The sequence below is a fragment of the Gopherus evgoodei genome, chromosome 4 (genome assembly GCF_007399415.2).
Source record: "Gopherus evgoodei ecotype Sinaloan lineage chromosome 4, rGopEvg1_v1.p, whole genome shotgun sequence".
Taxonomy (NCBI): domain Eukaryota; kingdom Metazoa; phylum Chordata; order Testudines; family Testudinidae; genus Gopherus; species Gopherus evgoodei.
In genome coordinates this window covers 118,376,255-118,401,305 of record NC_044325.1, presented here as the reverse complement: position 1 = coordinate 118,401,305, position 25,051 = coordinate 118,376,255, and the positions used below count along the sequence as shown (strand labels likewise).

The following is a 25,051-nucleotide window of genomic DNA, read 5'->3' as shown; positions in this document are numbered from 1 at the left end:
CGCAACTCTAATCCCTAAATTACATTATCCTAGGATATTTCTGATCATGGTTTAGCATAATCTTTATAACAAAGCTGGTATTCTGGGTGAACCAGTCACTAGTTTACCTAAACCAAATGTAACCCGTGCTTACTCAGTATGTCTCTCTGTCCTTGTCTAGTGGCTAGTCCATGTATAGGTGTTTATGAATCTGCTACAACAGTTTAAGCTAAGGAATCTGGTGTTTCTTTGGCATGGGCGCTAGAGGCTCACGCTCTCTCATCCAGAGGTCCTGGGAGCAATGTCCACCACTGCTGCCTCATCCAGCAGCATCACATTAAACATCAGTGACTGGGTTAAGAACCAGCTGCCAGCTGTCAAAGGCACTTAAACATATATTACAACAGAACAGCAAAGCCACTCCCTTTTGAATAATAATAATTAGCTCTCATATAGTACTTTTCAACTTTAGATCTCAAATGCTTTACAAAGGAGGTTAATATCATTATCCTCATTTTACAGATGGGGAAACTGAGGCACAGAGAGGCAATGTGACTTGCGCAAGGTCACTCAACAGGTCAGTGGCAGAGCTGGAGACTAAAAAGATGGTTACCTTTCATAACTGTTGTTCTTTGAGATGTGTTGCTCATTTCCATTCCATTGTAGGGATGTACGCTCGCCACATGCACCAGTGCAGGAAGCTTTTCCTTCAATAGTATCCATAGAGGATTGGCTCTGGAGCCCTCTGGAATGGTGCACGTATGCCACGGAATAAGGGGTGCCGCCAGCTCCCCACCCCTCAGTTCCTCCTTGCCAGAACTCTGACTGAGAGGAAGGAGAGTGTGTCATGGGATGGACATGAGCAACACATCTCGAAGAGCAATAGTTACAAAAGGTAACCGTCTTTTCTTCTTTGACTGCTTGCTCATGTTCATTCCACTGTAGATGACTCCCAAGCAGTACCACCAGAGGAGAGTAAGGAGTTCATGGATGTGTCAATTGCATCACAGCTCTGCCAAAGCCACTGTCATCTCTGGCTTGCTGAGTGATGGTGTAATGTGTCATGAATGTGTGTACCAAAGACCACGTTGCGGCCCTGCAAATGTTCTGGATAGGGACATGTGCCAGGAAGGCATCCGAAGACGCCTGTGCCCTTGTCGAGTGAGCCTTCGCTACTGGTGAAGGCACACTCCATGCCAAATCATAAAAAGTTCGGATGCAGGTGGTAATCCAATTCAAAATCCTTTGAAAGGACACCGGAAGGCCCTTCATCCGGTCAGCTATCGCAATAAAGAGCTGGGTGGATCTGCAGAAGGGTTTGGTGTGCTCCAGGTAGAAAGCCAGGGTGCGCCTGACATATAGAGTGTGCAGCCGCCTCTTTTCATTGGTCATGTGAGGCTTTGGACAGAACACCAGGAGGAAGATATCCTGGTTGACATGGAAATGTGATACCACCTTTGTCAGGAAGAACGGATGGGGTCACAGCTGGACCTTGTCCTTGTAGAATACCATGTACGGGAGCTCTGAAGTGAGGGCTTTAATCTTGGAGATCCGTCTCACTGAGGAAATAGCAAGGAATGCAACCTTCCACGACAAGCAGGAAAGGGAACAAGAAGCCATAGGCTCAAAGGGTGAGCCTTGAGAGGACCAGGTTGAAGTCCTATTGGGGAACCAGGTCCCAGATTGGCGGAAAGAGTCTTTCAAGGCCTTTCAGGAACCCGATCAACATCTCATGCGAGAACACTGATCTGCCCTGGATGAGATGATGGAAGGCCAATATGGCAGCCAGGTGCACCTTGATTGAAGAAAAGGCAAGGCCCTGGTGCTTTAAATGAAGCAGATAATCCAGGATAGACTGCAGAGATGACTGAGTCTGGGAGATAATCTGCTCTGACACCCAGCAGGAGAAATACTTCCACTTTGCCAAGTAAATTGCTGTGGTTGGGGGCTTTCTTCCTCCAAGAGAACCTGCTGTATATGACTAGAGCAGGCTTGTTCCTCTGGATTCAGCGATGCAGCATCCAAGCTGTGAGGTGGAGAGAGAAGGTCCGGGTGGCTGGGAAGTGGCCACAGGGCTGCTATGGCCAGGTCCATAAGCATGCCGAACCAATGCTGGCGAGGCCACACTGGGCCAATCATAATGACTCATGCCTTGTCCCTCCTGATTTCTGAGAGGACTTTGCTGATGAGCAGAATTGGTGGGAAGGCATACATCAGGTCTCCTGACCATGACAGGAGAAAGGCAACGGAAAGTGAGCCTCTGCCGAGGCCTTGGAGAGAGTAGAACTGATGACACTTTCTGGTCTGTCTGGAACTCAGGGAGTTCCCAACTTCTGGAATAGCATTCTGATGACCTCCAACTGAAGGGACCACTCGTGGTGAGAGAAAAAGGACCTGCTGAAGAGATTCACCAGCATGTTCCGGAAATCATGGCGGTGCAAGGCTTCCAGGTGGATCACATGCTGAATGCAGAAGTCCCACAGACAGAGGGCTTCCTGGCACAGAGCAGATGAATGAGCTCCCACCTGGCCTGTTGACATAGAACATGGAGGCCGTATTGTCTGTCAACATCTGCAACACCGACCGGATAGTTGGGGAAGGAAGACACCGCAAGTCAGATGGATGGCTCTGAGCACCCTGATGTTTATATGTAATGCGAGCTCCTCCCGTGACCATAACCTGAGTCCACAGTGTACAGAGATGCACTCCCCAACCGAGGTGGGATGCATCTGAAATCAGGGAGACCATGGGTCACAGGCTCGCCAACAGCACACCTTCCAACACCAGAATCGTGTTGGACCACCACTGCAGGGAGGTAACTACCTGCGGCGGGATCACGATGACCAGGGAGTAGAGTGATGCCAGCCACATCTGGAGGGGACACCCAAGGCAAGAAGACTCTGCAGCACCGTCACTAGTGATAAGAAAGAACTGAGGGAGTGCGGAGCTGGTGGCGCCCCTTATACTGGTGCATATGCGCACCACTCCAGCAGGCACCAGAAGCAATCCCCTACGGATACCGTGGGAAAAACTTCCAGCACTGGTGCATGTGGCAAGCACACACATCTACAATGGAATGGACATGACCAAACACTTGAAGAACCACCTAGATTTCCTGAGTCCCAGTCCAGGACCTAGCCACTAGATACCACTACCTCCCTAGAATACATAAATCAGCTGTGTTAAAGAACTACAATGGTTATCACATTACACATTTGTTATAGTGAATATATAAGGCATGGTCTTATATTAAGTGGCAGTGTCCCTTCCAACCCTGATACTGTATGATTCTAACATCAACAATATACTCATACAGTGGCTCCGTGATGACAATGTTACTGTACTTGTTGTGTAACAAATTCTGCATAATACAGAAGGGCCCAGCATGGCCACTTGTAATACAGAATTCTCTTTTAACAGCCAGCATCAGAAAATCTCCTTCTTGTTGACAACGGAAGAAGTAAAAATCAATAGGTGTTTCTGTGTTTTTCTTAAAGCCCCATCTCCCAGAGTCATGCGACTACATGATAAATCTGATCTTTCATTTAAACTAAAGTTTCTAGCCCTCTTGGTTGTGGAGAAAAGCTTGAAAAAGTGTCCCAAGTGTATCCCAGCAGCTCAAACCCCAAAAGGCAAACAATAAAAACCCAATATTTATTATTTTTAATCTCATGATTTTTTAAGCTAATTTTGATTTTTGAGGTCTGAATCATGATTTTTGATTGCTTGGAGTTGGCAATACTGAGTAACAACTGTAACCAATGAATTAACAGCTCTGAATAAACTAATATGTCACTTACACAAATAACTGGGAAAACTAAGGAACTAAAACTAATCTGGATTTCCTATTCAGACACAACATTTCCAGGCAATGCAGAAAATAAGAATGACCGGTTCTTCCCTGGAAGCTGAATTCAGCCACAGAGCTGCATTTAATATTGTACCCCGTTACAGTGAGCAGATACAAATTTGGGAATAAAACTGGTCAAAGCACTTGTGGGTAGACACTCTGCAACCCCTTTTTATCAGGCTACTGAAAGATACTGACTCAGGGTTGCTAATGATGCAGACAGGATATGTCAGAAAGTATTAGCAGGCTCTGGATAAGATAAAAATGAATGAAGACCAAAAGGGAGGCCCTAAATTTGTTAGATTTATAGGAGAAGATAATGAATCAGTGGGAGGTAAGAAATGTCTCACTGGCAATGTCTTGCAGGAGCAACAGACTGAGAAATACGAGTAGGCTGATTTATTTATTTTTTGGCCTCCAGAAGTAACCACTACTGCTCTGAAACCACACAGTGTGTTGTGGTCATGGGAAAGAAAACAGTTTATAATGGAAATGACTTCCCCTGGGGAAGTCAGAGTTCAGCCAGCACATGAAATCTAGAGAGAAATGAATATGTTTTTTAAAAAATCTGGAGTGCAGCGATAAAGCTAAAATATTGAAGATATGAGGCCTCCCAGAAGAAATGTGTGTGTTTGTTTTTTTAATTCCCCCAGCAAGTGCAGTGCTACAACCAGTGAAAACTCCTGGGATTGGGAAAGAGGCAGGAAAGCATAAAGTGGGGGATTAAGAGAGCTACATAATGAACAGGGTCACTACCCATCTTGGGATCGCCAGAACTGTCTTGATTTTATTAGCAACAGAGTGCATGGAAGTCATACTCAGACACTAATTTCCCGGTTTGCGAAATGTCGCATATGGTCTTATGACGTGTCAGCACTGTCCTGTGCCACACTATGTCATCACAGCCTAATGCAACATAGTCACACTCTACCAAGCAGGTTTACAGCACAACAATCCAATCAGTCACATAAGACACACTTCAGTAAGTATCAATACAAGTGCTAAATCTTCCGAGGCCCAGAGGGGCAATGAAGACAGAGACATAGATTCAAAGATCAAAACACCAGATCTTATGGAGTAAGGGCAAAGTTTTGACTATGGATGTACCAGTTATGTCCAGGGGAACTGTGTGTGTGCATCCAAGCACTGAATTTGGGCTCAAGTTTCTACAGAACTGTGTAGATATCTTTAGTCAAAGCCTACATACATTCAGGAAAGTGCAGGTAAAATGACTAGGTTAAAGTTTATCACAGTGGAACTTGTGATCACACATTAGGAGGAGAGGGGGCAAACATGCATGTGAATAGAGGGGATGAAAGGAAGCACCATTAATATAAATTAGCAAGAAGATGAGTACGTGAGCCTTTGTGTTCTCCGTTTCCCCATTTCCCCCCTCTCTTCTACTGGTTCTTGGACTAGGAAAATAAAGCAAAGCAGATCTGAGTTCTCGTACTCTCCTCTTCCTTATGAGTGCACTTCCTGTTGACACAGATGGAAATTCTGGACATGGATGGAGATTGAAACATGGAAGAAGAGATCCACCATGCAGAGCTAAGACTGGTCTTAACAGAATACCTGTGCAAAAGTTACAAATACATACAGTTTGAGTGGGAGTTTCAGAAGCACTCAGTATTGGCCTAACTGCTCCTCCACTGAAATCAATGGAAGCTTTACCATTCACTTTAATGAGAGCAGAGTTAATTTCTGAAAATCCCATCCTTTAAAAACAAAGATAGCTAAAATAAATTCTCATTTGACTATCTGTCAACACTTAATAGCACCTTAAACATATGATGCCATCAAGCCCAAATCTGACTATGCAGCTTCTTGACCCCAGGAGCCCTGAGAGTCTTTATGGATATGTGCTCCCTATATAAAAAGCCCTATTAAATTAATTCACTTACCTCCACATGTTAAGAGATTCTGTAAAAGTACAAGATGATCTGGGCATGAGCATCTTGGGGTTCCATCTCCTTTTGCAATGCAGATGTGTGAACAGCCACCATTGTCACGGGAACATGGATGTGCAGCTGCATAAACAACATATGGAACGGAATATTGTACACTGTCAATAAATAAGGATGTTCAGGTAGTGAAAAGCTGGTTTCTGTAAGAACTATCAACTTTCACTAGACATGAACACAGTAAATGCATAACTTCCCAGGTCACTGCTCAAAAGCTGATTTATAGTCTCTCTAGGAAAATTGCTCCTGAAAACCAAGATATATGGACTTCTCAGAAATCCTTTAAATATTTAGATACTCAGATGCAAAGAAACTAGTAGAAGCTTCTTGTAAAAGACTACACTTAAAGAACTAGTAGACTTCATCTGCATTTCATCTGCGAACTGGACATTAAGAAGAGACGTGATACTTTTCTTTAAACCAAACAAAAGGTCTCTTCAGTATACTTAATCTCGAAGGACCCCAAAATTATTTACAAAACTGAAGTACACATACATACACACACATAAAAATACATAGTTGGGCCAAGATTTTTTAAAAAATTGTAGGTACAGTTAGACCTCTAAACCCACATTTAGGCACTTAGGTAAGTAGCCTCAAAAGTGCTAAGCACCCAATAGCTCCTCAAATAGGCAACTTAAATAGACAAGACAGACAAAGAGAAGCAGACAGATGGCAGAGCTGGGAATAGAACCCAGGTCTCTTGAGTCCTAGTCTAATGCCCTATCCACTGGATGACATCACTTCCTGTATGTGCTTACACTTAAGCACATTCTGAAGCATCTTGTTGGAGTGGAGCTCATATTTGTTATGTCACAGACTGATGCATTCTTGGATCCAGTACTAGTAAGTTCTGAGATTTTTACAAAGTTGGGGGGGGGACATATAAATATAGTCAATTATTTCTGTGCCAAATGTGCTCTTCATCTGCTCAGACTTGTTAATCAGGCATTTAGCACAGAAATTTGCCTTCACTTTTCATAAACATATAATTTTTATATATAGTCTTAAGATGCCACTGCACACAGCATGGACTGTTGGAAGAGCAAAAGAAAAAATTTTTTAAATTGTTCTGTTGCAACAGAGATTCTCGCCTTTAAAGGACAAGTTTCAGATTTCAGCCCTGAAGGGTGATTCTTTTCAAGTGTGACTCAAAGTAGAAAGCAGGATCCTTGTCATAAACAAAATAAAGCACTCCCCCCCCCCTTTTTTTTTAAACCATTCACGATTTAGCACGTGAAAATCATTTCCCAATTCTCTGAATAATGCTTAAATTAAAAAAATAAAATCTGTTTGCAGCAGTAAAGTAAGGGTATCTTGGAGAGACACTTGGAGTATGGCAAGGAGACGCTAGAGAAACGGCTAGGAATGGCGAATATTACATATTGTGAAAGAAAAGGGGTTAATTGTTTGCAAAATTCTAGAACAAATGCACTAAAAAGGCTCGAATTCCTTTTTTAAAAAAATGAATGATTCCTACACTCTTATTTTCGAAATTTGAGGGTTTCAATGCTTATAAAACAAGGATTAGCAAGAGTGCAAGCAAACATCACACAGGCATCCCCCTACACAGTTCTGTCAATGCACCTCCTGCTATTCTAGTTAATGGCTTTTTCAAACAGTAGCGGTAATGGGTGGATGGAAAAAAAGATTTGAAAATATCAGGACACTTTCTTTCCAGGTGTCTTTCAACTTCCAGAGAAGTTATCAATCATAGTTTATTAGATGAGTAGATAAAAGAAACAGACATGATATCCTAAAATTAAACAAACACACACAACCACCCCCTACCTTCAGGTCTCCTTCCAAGCCCCTTTTATATTGGGCATATTTTTCCTTTCCTCACCACTACTTTACTCTCCCTTATTCTGCCATTCTGTCTCTTTCATTCTCTGCATCTTTCCAGTCTTTTCTTTCTCTCTCTTTTTTAATTCTCTTCCTCTTTTCGAGTGGTTTTCTCGGATCCTTCCCCTTTCAATTCCCCCAGTTAACATCTTTCTCTCCTCAAAGGCCCTGCACCATCTTTCTTTCAGATGTGGAGAGTTTGACAGAAGACCTCCTATATCTCATCAGCACTTCTCTGTCATTCAGCCAGAGGGGACCCATTACCACCATCCCCAGGGGCTGAGTGTCTCTACAGTTCTAACATCTGATGGTTCCTGGAGAAAGAGACCGAAAGTGGAACCAGATTATGGTATGTTTCCACTAACTCACTGGTGCAGCTCCTTGCTCTGCTTGGTCAAGTCTTAGCCTCCTTATTAGTACTTACATAATGACATAAACATAATGGTGTGTTACAATAACAAAGACAGAATGCTTGTACAAGCTGAAGAGCTTGTAATCTAAATGAAGACAACAAAAAACAAGCAAGCACCGAAAAACACCCACCGGAGGGAGATGAAATGGGAAGGACAATACTACGATTAGGTGATCACTTGGAAGGCTAACGCACACATCCTAAAATTAACGAACGGTGCGTCTACCCCGTATTTTTTTCCTTTTTCCTCTTTTTTCTGGATCTCTCCCTTCTCCCAGATTATGTCTGACCTCCAACAGCACTCTCTAGGAGAAGCAAAGTGAAACAGACAGTCCTAGCCAGTTTTCAATGTTCCTTTTGTTGCAACAGTGTTTCATGCTCGCATGCCTGCTACTCCAGTATGTTTGTCCATCCTTGTTTCTAAGGTAAGATAGGCAGGGCAAGCAATACATAGCTTCTCCTCCCTTACGTCTCTCCCCCCAGGATCACCAGGATCAGTGGAGATGTACTGCAGTGAACTATTTTAAAAGGAGCCCCCCCTCCTCACTTTGCGGTTCAACAAAAGCCCCCCTTGCTCCTTGATGCCTCTTTTAGAAACGCAGATGTAAAGCACAGCTATTTTTCTTATAGCTGATTCCCCTAATCCTACGTGGAATAACTCTCTTATGGTACACAGTAAAACACGTGTGATCACAGGTTTGCAATGGTGAAAGGCTAGTGTAATTAACCTCTCTGAATCAAACAGCCTACATCTAGTTTTTCTTTGTTTTTCTTTTCTAAGCAGCTTCAGGCGCAAATTTTGTACTATGCATATGCATGCTGAATAGATTGCTAACTACACCTCGACCCTGATATAACATGACCCGATATAACACACATTCGGATATAACGCGGTAAAGCAGTGCTCTGGGGGGGCAGGGCTGCGCACTCCAGTGGATCCAAGCAAGTTCGATATAATGCAGTTTCACCTATAACGTGGTAAGATTTTTTGGCTCCCGAGGAGAGCGTTATATCAGGGTAGAGGTGTACTACAACATCAGATAGCCATCTTTCTGTGCAGAGATTATTCACGACAGAAATGGGAAAAGAGGTTTGCATTACTTTCTCTTCTGGGAGGTCCATCCTGCAAGGTGCTGAGCAGACTGGACTGGCCGCAATCCAGCTAAGAATTTATTTGAACTCAGTGGGGCTGGTCATATGCTTAAGTGCTTAGCTGGGTTGAGGTAAGAGTGTTCAGCATCCCTCACAATCAAGCCCTATGCCTGTATTTTGTGTACAAATTGTCATTTCTTTACAGCAGAAATCTGTCTTACAAGTCTGTAGAACACTTGGTGTATTTTTGAGTGTTACATAAATAGCCAAAATTATAGGTACCATTTTTCATGAGCAAAAACCTCCCTGGTTTCAAACAGTGCTTACTAAAAAACCTGGGCACATTCTGTTTAAGATGAACACAAAAACTCACAACAAATCAGAAACTGAAGAATCAGAAATTCATATGCTAGGATACACACTGGGTGTCTGATTCAGACGTTTAAGAGAAACCAGTACCAGAGCAATCAAGAATACATGGCACTGAAATAAACTTACAAAATTCATCCATATCAACTTCTTCCACTGCATGAATGCCTGTCAAGTGAGCAATTCGGCCTTGGATTCTAGTCCTCTTGTATCCACTGGTTTTCTCAACTCTCTCAATCATCTGCTGCTGACGGTCAATCCAGTACAAGTGATTCCCCAACACAGTCAGTCCCATTGGCTGCAGGATGTTGGAGTCCTCCAGTGTCACACGGTTAGCTCCTGAAACAATCAAAAGCTAAAGCAAATATAGGTTTTGCAAAGACAAACTTTTGTCTCATCTTTTCTTTTATAATAAAGTGTACTTGTTTCCAAAACATGCTTTATCCTTCAAACAGTCTTATTATCATGAATGAATTCTGAACACATTTTTTTGATCCAGTGCAACTGGAAATGTTTTTTCCAAGGGCAAAATTTAAAAAAAAAAATCACTTTCAAGCACTGACAGGCAAGTTCTACCCTCAGACATGTTGAGCTACCAATGGGAACCATCTATGGGCAGTAGAGGTTAGAATTTTTCCCTACAAGCTAAGGTCTCACGGAAGATATTTCTTGAGAGAGGCATTCACATTTTTTAAAATAGCACTTATTGAGTTTTTCAGGAAAAATCTACATAGAACATTACGTGCTGATGCTATTCTTTAACAATAGAAAGCTGATAATTCATTGGCATCATAGTGACTGGTACTATATAAAAATCCTAGGTACATTTAATGTTCTATACATACATAAACACTCACACATAATACACACAGGTACGTACATACATTCACACATACAACATCAAAATAACTCCATGTTAAGCACATTAAGGTTGCAAAGTTAAGCATTCAAAAGTTAGAAAATACCAAATTTTAGGTTGCCTGTGTAATCTTTATTCACCTCCCTGATGCATATACCCTATGATACAGTCTTTAAATACATGATCACACACTTTTTTTCTACAGGATCCCTGCCTCATTCTCGGCACAGAGAATGAATCAGGGCTGCAGAGAGAATGAAGCTATTTGTAAGATCCCTGCTTCATTTATTCTAGAAGCTGGAAGTTCTGTAGGGCACAGCATAGGGGCCTGCACATAGAGAAAGCTGGGTTTGTTGTTTTTTTCCCCAGCAGTGATTTCCTACAACATACAGCAACTCTTCCTATTTCCTGCTTTCTGCCCTGCACACCAGTTGTCAGCAGCAGATCCCCAACAGGGAAAAAATCCAGCTCAGTTGCTGAGATGCAGGGCCTCAAAGCTCCTGCTGCAGAGGGCAGCCTCAGGAACAGAGGGAGGGAGGTACTGAGGGGGAAATGAGGCAGATGGTTTATTCAGGCCACAGTTAGAGCCTTGAAAATGGAGATGAAGAGAAAGTGCTTGATGGAGGAAGGCGGCAAAGCGACAGGCAGTGACGAGATAAAACTGATCAATAATACGGCATGAGAGTATAGATGAGCTTGGAAGTGGGGAGCAGCTGAATGGAAAGAGAAGCAGGCTCTAAGACAGGAAGGAGAAAGATGAGGGGACAGTGTGGAAAGAATGGACAAGACAAAGATGGTGAGGGGGAACATGCTCATAATACAAAACCAGTGTCAGTATTTCAACAACGATCTCTGACATCTTACTTCCACAGGACAGAGATTCTAAGATAACTTTCCAAGTGCCTGACCCTCATAAAGTAGAAAGAAACGGTGCTGAATTTAAAACTAACATTTCCATGCATCTAAGGCAGAGCTGTTGTCACCCCTAGGGCATTTTACGGTGTTTGAAAATGGTTACTAAGAAGAACTGAGTTAACTGACTCTACAGACCAGGACATACTACGTTAACCATCATGTCAGCTAACCATGACTGAGCCCTCAACCCAGCAGGATTTAATTGTGGTTTGCTGATGTCATGCTGACCATGATTTGTCCTGGTTTACACAGGCCAGTCTTCTGTGGTCAGTGCATGCGAACGCTGTAGCATTTTGTATTGTAGCCCAGTCTACATGTAGTCTGTAAGCTCTGTGGGGCAGGGAGAGTCTCTCCCTCTACATTTGTAGAATGCCTTGCATGAAACTGTCCCAGGCTTGGTTTGGGCCTCTACCTACTACTAGAACACAAGTTGTTATTACTACCACTACTACTACTACTAAATGAATGCAGTATACACCTGCAAAGGGAGAGGTAAGGGCACAAATCCTGTTGTATGCTAAACAATGTCCATACAGATGCATCTGAAAACTGGCCACATTCTACTTCCTACCTCCACATACCATTTCCTTCATACTTCCTTTCACCTGCCCAATCATCCAGTGAGCCTAACTTTAGTGTTTGGAAGCAATGGGATAAAAACCAAAGTGGTGTTTCACCTCTAAACAACAACAACAACAACAACAAAATCAAATCATCTGTCCTATCATTCAAAACACTCTGAGCTAACATTTAAAATTTGTTAAAAGAAAAATATATTTGTGGCTGCTTTTAACCTTTACTGTTGGCAGTCTGATAGTGTTTATTGTACCATTTTTGTGAAAGGTGCTTAAAAAAGTTGCAACTTTTTTTTGTAGTTTTTTCCATAATGACAGTCCCTGAATCATTCTCTTACGTCAGAGAAACCACTGGCAGGCAGTTCCTGCCTATGTGTACCAGATGTATTCCACAAGAAATGACAAGTGTAATGGACGATGTGAGTCAGTGGTATCTCTGCTCTAAGATTTAATTATAGAATAATGATAATTGTGACTAACTTACTCTTTTCCTCTCTGGCATTTAAACTTTTTTTTTTAATGCCACAAAATAAGATTACAGAATTTGGATACACAGTAAAAACATTAATCAGCACTAGATTCAAATAATTTGCTGAATAAATTACTTAAGAGCTCAGCCATGCATGCAAATATAATATTTCTTTCAATTACAGCTGCTATTTAATTTGTTCAGAAGATTACAGTGCACAAAGACTCTTACTATACTGCTAAAAGGAGCACTGCCTGATAGACAGATTATTTTAAATTAAAGGGAAATTATATGGAGGTCAGGAATTTCCAGCTCCTTCTGATTAATTCTAAAATTAATTCTCTCACACATTTAGGCAATACTAAACATCTCCAGTGGGAAATAATTAGTGCTAGTAAGGTTTACGGAAGAAATGCATTCAATCCTTGTCCAGTGTTGACTGCTTCCCTTTGTCCTGGGCCACTGAAAATGGGGTGGGAGGATGAGGACCTCCTGTAATGCTGTAGTACTAGGAGTACATATCACAGTGCTGAACAGAGAATTGAGAGCATACAGTAAAACAGATTCTGAAACCATGGTCCATGGACCAACAGCTGGTGGTCTACAAAGAGCTGAGGGCCTCAGTGCAAATAGTAGCCTCTCCATTGATTTCACTGGGGACTGGCTCAGGCTCTGAAGGCTGAGGCATACTTCTGAGGCTTTCCTCCCCAAAACATGCAGATTTGCATGATTTAGAAATGCAAAAGAGTAACAAAAAATGGATGGGAAGGTGGTGCTGGACCTGCAGCCTTGAGGACTAAGCGCTGGGACCTAGATCCTGCAAAATGTGGAACACCCTTAACTCACATTGGAGTCAATGAGACTGGAGTTCTCACTGCCTCTCAGAAATGCTTGGCACCTTGCAGAACTGGGCCCTGGGTGCTGAGTTTGCAGAGTGAGGTTCAGTTATGCTCAGACACCATGGTATTGGCCTACATTATAAAAACTCAGATAGACCAATTTCTTAACAGAAGCAGTAATAAATTGAAGGAACTTTTTTATTCCATTAACAATTTTATATTTAAAAACATTAAACATTGGCCAAATTCATTTAAAACTAAAAATAAAGTTGATGTTTCCTGTCCTGAAATGGTGCAGGTTTCACATCATCAACTGCCTCTCCCCCTTTCACAAACCAGTAAGAGGCTGCCTCTCTCCCAGTGACTTACTGCAGAGGGCCTAGCTGAAGTCCCAGTAGTGTTCTCCTTCTGGTTAAGTAATAAAAATGATAATGAAAATCATGTTACAAGTAAAAGTAGTATATAATTAAATTATCCTTAGTAATTAAACACTTTGATTTCCAGTATGAAATAATTGTGTAATCTTTTTAAGGTGGAAATTAGAATTCAAATAAAAAAAAACCTTATGAAAAGCTTGAAGGACAAATAAGTCCTCTATTTACATTTTCATTGAATACAAAGTATTTGTTCTCACCTCAAATAAAATTTTTCAAACTCTTTCAGCTATTTAAAAATAAAATAAACAGGTTCTATCACCTGGCGGCAGATTGATGTTGTTTGCAAAGCCTTAGAGATTCCAAAAAGCATCAATAACTCAAAGTTGGTGGGGGAAGGCAGGGCATGGGGTTAAACCCTTGGTTATGAAAATGAAAGTCCTACAGACAAGACCACGTAACACCTTCCCTGAAAGTTAAACATTGGACAGCTTAGTTGCTGTTCTGCCACTTTCAACACGGTGCTGTAAAATATCTGGATTTGATGAGTTAAAAAAAATGGGTCATCTCCCTAATTCTGCAAGAGGGAAAGGATACCTAGCACTGCCTAATCAGAATAAAATATACAACACAACCTTTTGATCTGATTTTTCATGATCACCTCAGTTTACATTAAAATCCTTTCCTGTGTGTGTTTTTGTTTTAATGTGTTTTGCCCAATGCACAATTTATTTCTTATGGTCTCATTCAAGCCAAGGTCCTTTTGGCTGTCGATTCTCTTCAAGACTTGCGATATGAGAATACAAAGATTTTTAAACACAAAAATGTGCTGTTAACTTTTCAAAAATCAACAGCTCAGTGGATCAAATTACAGTGAGCTCAGCTGGATCAAACATAGTCATATCTCTCTGGCTACGAGAGGCATATCCTCTGGTTAATCAACTTTACAGATTTTCTTTTATCCCTACAGTTTTCCCCTTTCATCTTCTCTATAGCATCTTATTTTCTGGCTGCTTCCCCTTAATATTCATCAAATAAATATATGTTGTAAGCACTGATTCAGGACTAAGCAGAGGAAGTTTAGTTTTTCTTGTAACATGATCCACCTAATTTAAGGTGCTACATCTGTAGTGTCTGGGTGAAGTTCTTTAGGGGAACACAGACCCACTACAATGGAAGCTACAGTGTGCTACCCCCTGCCAAAACTATGACTATTGCATGCTGGTCATCATTCACCTAGTACCACCTGAGTCCTAAGTCACTTCTTATATACATACCACTTAGCAAACAAAAAAAGAAAGAGGAAAAAATTAATAGATTGTTTTCCTGTGGAACCAACAATGCATTATAATTAGGGCTTCTGTTTTTCAGGGTTTATTAATTTCATTTTTTGGGTTTTATTTTTTTTTAAAAGCAATTTTTGAGTTCCATCTAGATGTCAAAAAATTGGGGGCTTTGAGGGCTCTCTCTCTGCATATGCGCATAGTACTAGTTCAAACAGCATTACATTAAAGCACACGGGGGAGTCATGAGCGCACACCAGCAGGGCTTATATGGACCAATTAATTCTCAACACATTGGTGCACTTCAGAAACCCCCTCCCCATAGTCTAGATGGAGCAGTAATGCAGACAAGCTCTGAGATACAAGCCAGGGAGGAGTGATCACTTACATAAATAAACTGCACTGGGAAAGAGGGGAAGTCAACAAATTGATTAACCATTTACAATGTTTTTCAGTGTTTATTGGATAAATACCTTGTTTTGAAAAAAAAATAAACACCGATAAAACACTCCCATTTTTTTTATCAGTTAAAATCTAAAATTGGAAGCCCAAATTATAATTTATGATTTGTAGTGCAGTAGTACCTCCTGGCCCCAATGTGATAGGTGCTGAGCATACACAAAGACAGTCCCTGCCTTAAAGAGCTTACAATACAAAAAGAAAACCCATTTGTCAACTAGCTTCAACTCAACACTGCAAACATTCTAAGTCTGGGTATTTTTGGTGAATATTTTATATATATAAAAATAACAAGGCCCAATTCTTTTGCACAGAGGGGATTTTACAGGTGTTAGCCTTAAAGCAGAAACCCAAGTCATGCCTAGGTTTCTTGAACGCTACAAATATAAGCAAGTGCTAATTGACTGAGTCTCCTTCCCTCTTTGATGGGTGTAGCTGGCAGTGCTTTTTAGCCTTCTCTTTAGAGGCAATACCAACACAGATTTTCCCTGCCTCCTCCCAGGTGCATTCCCCTACAGCCCTATCTCCAACTGATTTTTCTCATGCTTCTTTGGTGCATCACTGACATTGCCTTCTCCCTCTTCCCTGCCCCACTCTATTACAGTAGGGCCGAAGACCAGTCAAAAGTGGGACCCAATTGTGCTAGGCCCTGTACAAAGAGCAACAGTCAGTCCCTACTTTGATCTCAATTCTTGTGTGTTCTGCCACATGACCCTCTCTGTGCATTCTTATCCCAGAGCAGCACTACTCTTTCCATGGGTTAACTAAATGCTCTCCTGACTTCTGGTCTCTCTTCCAGTTCTGAAGTGTTCTGACACTTTCTGTGTCTCACCTTCCTGACCCTTCTCTTCCAATCCTGGTGTGATCTATTGCCCAGCCACTCCCACATTTTTATTACTGTCCTCCTACTGTGCCCTGTGCACTCTACTCTCTGAACCCTGACTTTGATTCCGCCTCCGACTGGTGATTTTGTCTCTAGCTCCTTAGTCCCAAACTCGTTGCTCTCCTGACTCCTTCTTCATATGCTGCTTCCTCTAATCCACAGAGGATCAGAAGTGACTGACACTGAACTGGAAGGTAGCAAACATGAATATTTGTTGTATCGGTTCTGCTACTGACTCACCGAGTGACCTTGGCCAAATAGCCTAACTTCTCTATTCCTCAATGTCCCCAGCTGTACAATGGTGGCCCATAATGCTTATACACCTTTGTAAAACACTGAGATCTACAGATAAAGCCATGCATAAAAGCCAAGTAGCAGTAGTATAATTAAAAGATGTGAAGTAGCATTGCTATAACGGGAAATGTGATGACTTCACATGACTCCCACTGCTATGCTAAATCAGTATTCCAGACAAACTACATTGTCACTCAGTTCAGAAGAATTAAAGTTTTTGGTGTGTGGGAAGGGTTCATGTGTGCGTGAATTAAATGACTCTCTCAGTCTTGGCAATGCACCTTTAAGTTACTGTTACTACAGTTATCTGCCATTGTCTGCACTGCCATTGACCAGCCTTGGGTGTTTAAAAGCCAGTTGTAACTACAGTAACTCTTCACTTGAAGTCATCCCAGTTAACATTGTTTCGTTGTTACCTTGCTGATCAGTTAGAGAACATGCTTGTTTAAAGTTGCGCAATGCTCCCTTATACCGTCGTTTGGCAGCCGCCTGCTTTGTCCACTGCTTGCAGGAAGAGAAGCTTGTTGGAGCTAGCTGGTGGGTGGTTGGAATCAGGGTGGATCGGCAGCCCCGCATCAGCTCCCTGCTCCCCTAAGTTCCCTGTGCAGCAGCTGCCAAGCAGGTTACCAACTGCTAGCAGTTCAGCTGTCCCTCTCCCCACTGCTATGTGCTGCTCCTGCCTTGGAGCTGCTCCCCAAGCCTCCTGCTTGCTGTGCAGGGGCTGCAGGGGGGTGCAGAGGAAGAGGGCTAATGTTAGGGTGTCCCCCTCCACCCTGCTCCTGCACCCTGCTTACTCCATCTCCATAGAGCAGGGGGGACACACGACAGGGCTCAGGATGGAGGGAGCTTCCTGGCAGTGGCTGCTAATTAAGATCTCAGCTTGCTAATTAACTTAATAAAGCAGTGTACTTAAGAGTGCAGTCAGCATACACACACACAGTGTGTGTCTCTGTCTGCTATGCCGTCACCCCTCCCTTCATTCATGCTGCCTTGTAGAGTGAGAGGCTACATTAACGAGTTAACCCTTGAGGGCTCAGCCAATTGCTAGTTCATCATTTAGCAGTAAGGCATTCCCTGGGAAATATTCCACCCTCTGACTCCTCCATCTGAACCAAGCTTCACAATCATCATTGCTGTGTACAGTATTAAATTGTTGAAAACTTAGAGAGAGAGAGAGAGAGAGAGTGTATATATATGTCTTTTGTTTGGCAAAAAAACATTTCCCTGGAACCTAACCTCCCCTACTTACATTAATTCTTATGGGGAAATTGGATTTGCTTAACATAGTTTTGCTTAAAGTTGCATTTTTCAGGAACATAACTACAACATTAAGTGAGGAGTTATTGTACAAGTGATTGAAAAAACCAGAACACTCAGGTATGGTGCTAATGTCCTTTAAGAGTTTACAGGCTCTGTCCATGTATGCGCTGCAAAGGAGAGAGCCCGTTTCTGATAATTTCTGCAGCCACCTGCACAAAATAGGTATTGCTAGAGTTAGAAGATGCCCTTTGGATCTGTGTCAGAGAAGGACTACACACACTATAAATACCCAATGCTCAGCGTGCTTAGCAACCGCGTACCTGACAAATCACAGCTTTCAATGCGTTTGAGATCTGCGTCTACCCAGAAGAGTTTCCCAAGCTTGTTGTCAATTACCAGTGCAACAGGTCGGATCAGCCCGGTACTAAAAAGCACTTCTCGTTCTGTGCCGTCCAGGGCTGCACGCTCTATCTTCGGGGCTCGCTCTTGCATGTTGGTGAAGTACATGTACCTGATAACAAATATAGACACCAGCCTCTTAAACCAAGACTTTTGGGGGCAAGGGTTTCATTATAGTTGTATCAAAGTTTCTTTTAAACTTAATGAGTGCTATTGAGCACCTCTTCCCCAGGCTTACGGCTTGGCTACACTGGCACTTTACAGCGCTGCAACTTTTGCGCTCAGGGGTGTGAAAAAAACACCTCCCTGAGCGCTGCAAGATACAGCGCTGTAAAGCCTCAGTGTAATCAGTGCCGCAGTGCTGGGAGCACGGCTCCCAGCGCTGCAAGCTACACCCGTAAGGGATGTGGTTTACGTGCAGCGCTGGGAGAGCTCTCTCCCTGCGCTGGCGCTCTGACCACACTCACACTTTGCAGCGCTGCCGCGGCAGCGCTTTGAAATTTCAAGTGTAGCCATACCCCCAGTTCTCAGCAACGCTCCAGAAAAATCCTGCCTTCTCTCTAAGATGGCCCCCCCTTTCACAGCATGAAAAAATCCCAATAAGATTAACAAGATTGATGCTCCCAAAGGAAGAGAAACACTGCTTAGAATGGCACTATTCTGAGCAGTTCAGTTCACAGGTCAGGAGTCACTACTGAATTCAGGTCTCCTGGTAGCCACCATATTCACTGTTCCTTAATCCTTAAGACTTTTTTTAAAAATTAAAGTTTGGATTTATTTTAAAATGGGTTTAAAGCATGGCTAGAAAGGTGGAGGCTAATGAATCAGAGTGTTTCAGGAATCATCCTGGAAAACCAAATTCCCATTTTAATTGCAAAAGCACAGACTAAAGATTTTCTTTTCTAACTATAAAATATGTCCTTGCAAATTGATCCCAATGAAATTGAAGCCTTACGTATCTCTAATCCCCCCTCTCACACTAGCCACTAAAATGGGTTATAGATATTAGGTACTGTATACAATCATACCCTAGTTGAACAGTAAGTCAACAACCCTGAAAATGTTCCACAGATTTTCTCAGAACCGCTGTATCCACATGGATATGGAATACTGTCACTCAACATCTGTGAGACATATGATTATTAAGCCATTTTAATAGTAGTCAGGAAGTTGGGCATTTAACTTATTAAACAGAATGGTAAAAGGGCTCATTCTTCACCTCTGTCAAGACAAAAGCTAATGATACCCTGCAGTAGAGACGTGGTACCTTGAATATAACCAAAACTGCTATGCAGCAAAACAATTCCTTTTATTTCAGCTGCTTGTGGAAAATTTATCCAGCACATCCTCCTGTTTTAAATTTATATCAAAAATTTAAAAAATATAATTGTAAAACATTCTTCAGGGAGAACTGGTCTTAAAATATGCAGGTTCAAAACGTAAAGGAATACATCTGCTTTGATCTGATTGCACTAGCTGTTATTGTGATGTTTCCACACAACAGAGGGACTGAATTGTTTCTGAACACACTATTTCCTGAAAAACTAAACATTATAGTCCAGATACTCAGCTGGTGTAAAATCAACAGAGCTCTGCTGATTCAAAGCAACTGAGAATCTGGCCTTAAATGAATAAACACATATGCACTATTCACTCAACCTCAAGCATGGAAAAAGACTCACCCTCGCTCTGCATTGACTACTATGGCTCTTGGCTTGTCATGATCTCCTTTTAACACCGTTCCAATTGGTTCTCCATTAAGTCTGTGAACACTGATTGAATTTGTGGCCTCAAGGTCCAGTACAAGGTATGGCTGTAAATATCAATACTCAGGTCATGCGGCTGCTTCTCTGGGTTTTGGCTTTGGTTTGGAGCACTCATGACAGTGAAAGGCTGTCGGATAACAAGAACAACAACAAAAGAACACCCATTAAGACAAGAACTGTGAAAACATGTAATTTTCATTATGGGTAATTTGATAATCTACAAATATCTGAAACAATCAGGAAGGAAATTATTTAGGGAGGAAAAACCAGAAGAAATAGAATGAAACTGAGTGAAAAAAATGTGCTACGGATTAGGGACAATATCTGGACAAAAGTCATGAAGATTATGAAGTCTCCATCACTAGAATTAATTAAAATTAGCCTGATAGGAACAATGGTGAATGTTGTATAGGGAACAATTTTGTATTAGCAGGGGAATGTAGATGTCTTAAAGACAAGATGATGCCAGTTCAAAGATTATTTTTTTATATATATATATAAAAAAAACAGGCTGTGCTTTATTCATAGCCCAACTGAGTTAATGGAAAAAAAGAAACAGCGGGGATTTGGGGAGAAAAAAAAAACACCCTAAAAAACTTCACTGCATTTTTACAATTCGGTTTTAATATTCTGAGACATGTTTAAAGATAGGTAAGGAATCATTTTTATGTAAACAAATTTTCATCTTGACAGCATGTAATGAATAGCTTTTGATATTTTTTTTAATTTATATTTCTTTCCTTAGACCAAGGAAAAGCTTTACCCAGAAATGGAAAAATAATATCCATATCTATACAAAATACTAATTAGCAAAATTCATAGTAACATGAAATAGCAAATTCAGCAAAACAAATTAAAGAAAGTTGTAAACTACAAAGCCAAATTTCCAGAGAAGCTGCTGCTCAAAGACCTTAACACCCTTTAAATCAGTGCAATACATGAGAAAAAACACAGCAAATTAATCTCCAATGCAATTTGCACATGGGAAGTACCAACCAAAGGGAAGCCACACTCCAACAATTAACACCTAGTATCATCCCAAGAGCATGTTCAGCACTTCTTCAAAAGTCCTCCGCTCCCAGCTGGTAATTCATTTGACACCTCCCCCTCCAAAAAAAATCAAGGCAACAATCAAAATAGCTTAGAATGTAAATTTTCTTTCTTGTTTGAAGGACATGAGTAATTTACAATAGGTTCTCTGAAAGCAAGAGAGATATAAGAACCGCCATACTGAATCAGACCAGAGGTCCATCTACCCCTTTTTGACAGTGGCCAATGCCAGGTGCCCCAGAGGGAATGAACAGAACAGGTAATCATCAAGTGATCCATTCCATGTCACCAATTCCCGCTTCTGGCAAACAGAGGCTAGGGACACCATCCCTGCCTATCCTCCATGAATTTATCTAGTTCTTTTTTGAACCCTGTTATAGTCTTGGCCTTCATATATCCTATGGCAAGAAGTTCCACAGGTTGACTGAGTGTTGTGTGAAAAAAACTTCCTTTTGTTTGTTTAAACCAGCTGCCTATTAATTTCATTTGGGGTCTCTAGTTCTTGCGTTATGAGAAGGAATAAATAACACTTCCTTATTTACTTTTTCCACACCAGTCATGATTTTATAGACTTTATCATATCCCTCCTTAGTCGTCTCTTTTCAAACTGAAAAGTCCCAGTCTTATTAATCTCTCCTCATACAGCAGCCATTCCATACCCCTAATCATTTTTGTTGGCTTTTCTGAAGCTTTTCCAATTCCAATATATCTTTTTTGAGATGGGGCGACCACATCTGCACACAATATTCAAGATGTGGGCAAACCATGGATTTATATAGAGGCAATATGATATTTTGGTCTTATTATCTATTCATTTCTTAATGATTCCCAACATTCTGTTCACTTTTTGGACTGTCGCTGCACACTCAGTGGATGTTTTCAGAGAACTATCCATAATGACTCCAAGATCTCTTTCTTGAGTGGTAATAGCTAGTTTAGACCCCATCATTTTATATATATAGTTGGGATTATGTTTTCCAATGTGCATTACTTTGCATTTATCAACACTGAATTTCATCTGTCATTTTGTTGCCCTGTCACCCAGTTTTGAGAGATCCTTTTGTAGCTCTTCGCAGTCTGCCTAGGACTTAACTATCTTGAGTAGTTTTGTATCTGCAAATTTTGCCATTTCACGGTTTACCCCCTTTTTCAGATAATTTATGAATACGTTAAATAGGACTGGTGCCAGCACAGACCTCTGGGGCACACCACTATTACCTCTCTCCATTCTGAAAACTGACCATTTACTCCTACCCCTTGTTTCCTATCTTTTAATCAGGTACCAATACATGGGAGAACGTTCCCTCTTATCCCATGACTGCTTACTTTGCTTAAGAGCCTTTGGTGAGGGACCTTGTCAAAGGCTTTCTGAAAATCTAAATACACTACGTCCACTGGATCCCCTTGTCCACATGCTTGTTGACCCCCTCAAAGAATTCTAGTAGATTGGTGAGGAATGACTTCCCTTTACAAAAACGACGTTGACTACTCCCCAACAAAGTATGTTCATCTATGTGTCTGACAATTTTGTTCCTTACTATAGTTTCAACCAGTTTACCCAGTACTGAAGTCAGGTTTACCGACCTGTATTGCGAGAGACCCTCTGGGGCCCTTTTAAAAATTGGCACCACATTAGCTTTCCTCCAGTCATTTGGTATAGAAGCTGATTTAAATGATAGATTACAGACTACAGTTAGTAATCCTGCTATTTCACATTTGAGTTCCTTCAGAACTCTTGGGTAAATACATCTGGTCCTGGTGACTTATTCCTGTTAGTTTATCAATTTATTCCTAAATCTCCTCTAATGACACCTCAATCTGGACATTTCCTCAGATTTGTCACCTAAAAAGAAGGCTCAGGTTTTGAATCTCTCTCACATCCTCAACTGTGAAGATCGATGCAAGAATTCATTTAGTTTCTCCACAATCGCCTTATTGTACTTGAGTGTTCCTTTAGCATCTCGATTGTCCAGTGGCCCCACTGGTTGTTTAACAGGCTTCCTGCTTCTGATGTACTTTGAACAACATTTTTTTTTCTATTTCTTTTTGAATCTTTGGCTAGCTGTATTTAAAATTCTTTTTTGGCCTTCCTAATTATATTTTTACACATCATTTGCCAGAGTTTATGCTCCTTTCTATTTTCCTCATTAGGATTTAACGTCTACTATTTAAAGGATGCCTTTTTGCCTCTCACTGCTTCTTTTACTTTGTTGTTTAGCCATGGTGGCTCTTTTTTGGTTCTCTTACTATGTTTTTTAATTTGGTGTATACGTTTAAGTTGAGCCTCTATTATGGTGTCTTTATAAAGTTTCCATGCAGTTTGCAGGGATTTTACTTTTGGTACTGTATCTGTTAATTTCTGTTTAACTAACCTCCTCATTTTTGTGTAGTTCCCCTTTCTGAAATTAAATGCTACAATGTTGGGCCACTGTGGTGTTTCCCCCACCACCAGGATGTTAAATTTAATTATATTATGGTCACTATACCAAGCGGTCCAGCTATATTCACCTCTTGGCCTGATCCTCTGCTTACTTAGAACGTAATCAAGAATTGCCTTCCTCTGTGGTTCCAGGACTAGCCGCTCCAAGAATCAGTCATTTAACTTTATCTCTGCATCCTGTCCTAAGGTGATGTACCCAGTCAATATGGGGATAGTTGAAATCCCCCGTATAGACACACAGTGTCAGCTCCATTTAAATCATGTAATGGAGGTCATAGGAGGCAAAGAACAATGGAAGCTATATCTAGTCTACCTCAAAATTAATTTCATTGTGTATTATTTTAATTATATGTTTAGGAATCTGTTAAACTCTCAAAACTTGACAGCTGTGTAACTGCGGACATTTGTCCTGCTGCAAGAGCAACCACACTTATCATCATTGCGCAAGCAATTGGAGTAAGAATAAACGCCTGAATGAGCAAAGCACTTACAGCAGGATGCTCAAGCCTATCCTTATTCAGCAAAGCACTTGAGTATTTTTACAATTTGACTGCTATATATAAAAAGGGAAATAAAGATGTAGCAGGGCGCTGCAGGGCCCTCTTGGTTCCTGCCCCTGCTTTGCTGACAAAGTCACTGGTAGACCCTGGGGTTCAGTAACGACTGGTACCATTTATTTACAAGTTGTGCTGCCATCACCTTTTTACCATACATGGCTTGAGTTCTAGAGTCTGCACCCAGGGGGGAAGAGCTATCTCTCTGCTTTCACTCCTTCCCTCAGCTTCCTTCCTCCCAGCCTTTTATACAGCCCCAGGCTAACTGTGCAGGCAGCTCTCTCCCTTTCACCAGTTAGGTGCAGGTTTTCTCTAGCCAGCTCCAATTTACTTCCTTTAGTGGGAGCCGGCGTGACAGAGGGCTGAGTCAGCAGTACTTGCCCAGCACCCTGTCACAAAAGACAACCTGGGGAATTACAGACCAGTGAGCTTAACTTCAGAGCAAATAATGAAGCAATCAATTTGCAAACACCTAGAAGACAATAAGGTGATAAGTGGCAGTCACCATGGATTTGTCAAGAACAAATTACGTCAAACCAACCTAATGGAGCAAAGAATCCTGTGGCACCTTATAGACTAACAGACGTTTTGGAGCATGAGCTTTCGTGGGTGAATACCCACTTCCTCAGATGCATGTAATGGAAATTTCCAGGGGCAGGTATATATATGCTAGCAAGCAAGCTAGAGATGACAAGGTCAGTTCAATCAGGGAGGATGAGGCCCTGTTCTAGCAGTTGAGGTTTGAAAACCAAGAGAGGAGAAACTGGTTCTGTAATTGGCAGGCCATTCACAGTCTTTGTTCAATCCTGAGCTGATGGTGTCAAATTTGCAGATGAACTGAAGGCTTTCTTTGACAGGGTAACAAGCCTTGTGGATAGAGAGAAGCAATAGATGTGGTATATCTTGGCTTTAGTGAGGCTTCTGATCCTGTCTCGTATGACCTTCTCATAAACAAACTAGGGAAATACAATCTAGAAGAAGCTACTATAAGGTGGGTGCATAACTGGTTAGGTACCCATTTCCAGAGAGTATTTATTAATGGTTCACTGTCAAGCTGGAAGGGCATATTGAGTGGGGTCCTGCAGTGATCAATTCTGGGTCCAATTCTGTTCAATATCTTC

At 41.5% G+C, this 25,051-nt stretch overlaps 1 protein-coding gene across 1 annotated transcript in view; it reads right to left on the bottom strand.

The window, feature by feature from the left end:
* The window catches only part of LRP5 (LDL receptor related protein 5), a 255,556-nt gene that overhangs the window by 14,454 nt on the left and 216,051 nt on the right, over positions 1-25,051 (bottom strand). The window contains 5 exon segments of the mRNA XM_030562148.1: positions 5,734-5,859; positions 9,641-9,850; positions 18,042-18,232; positions 19,803-19,914; positions 19,917-20,013. Coding sequence (XP_030418008.1) covers positions 5,734-5,859; positions 9,641-9,850; positions 18,042-18,232; positions 19,803-19,914; positions 19,917-20,013 — 736 coding nt within the window.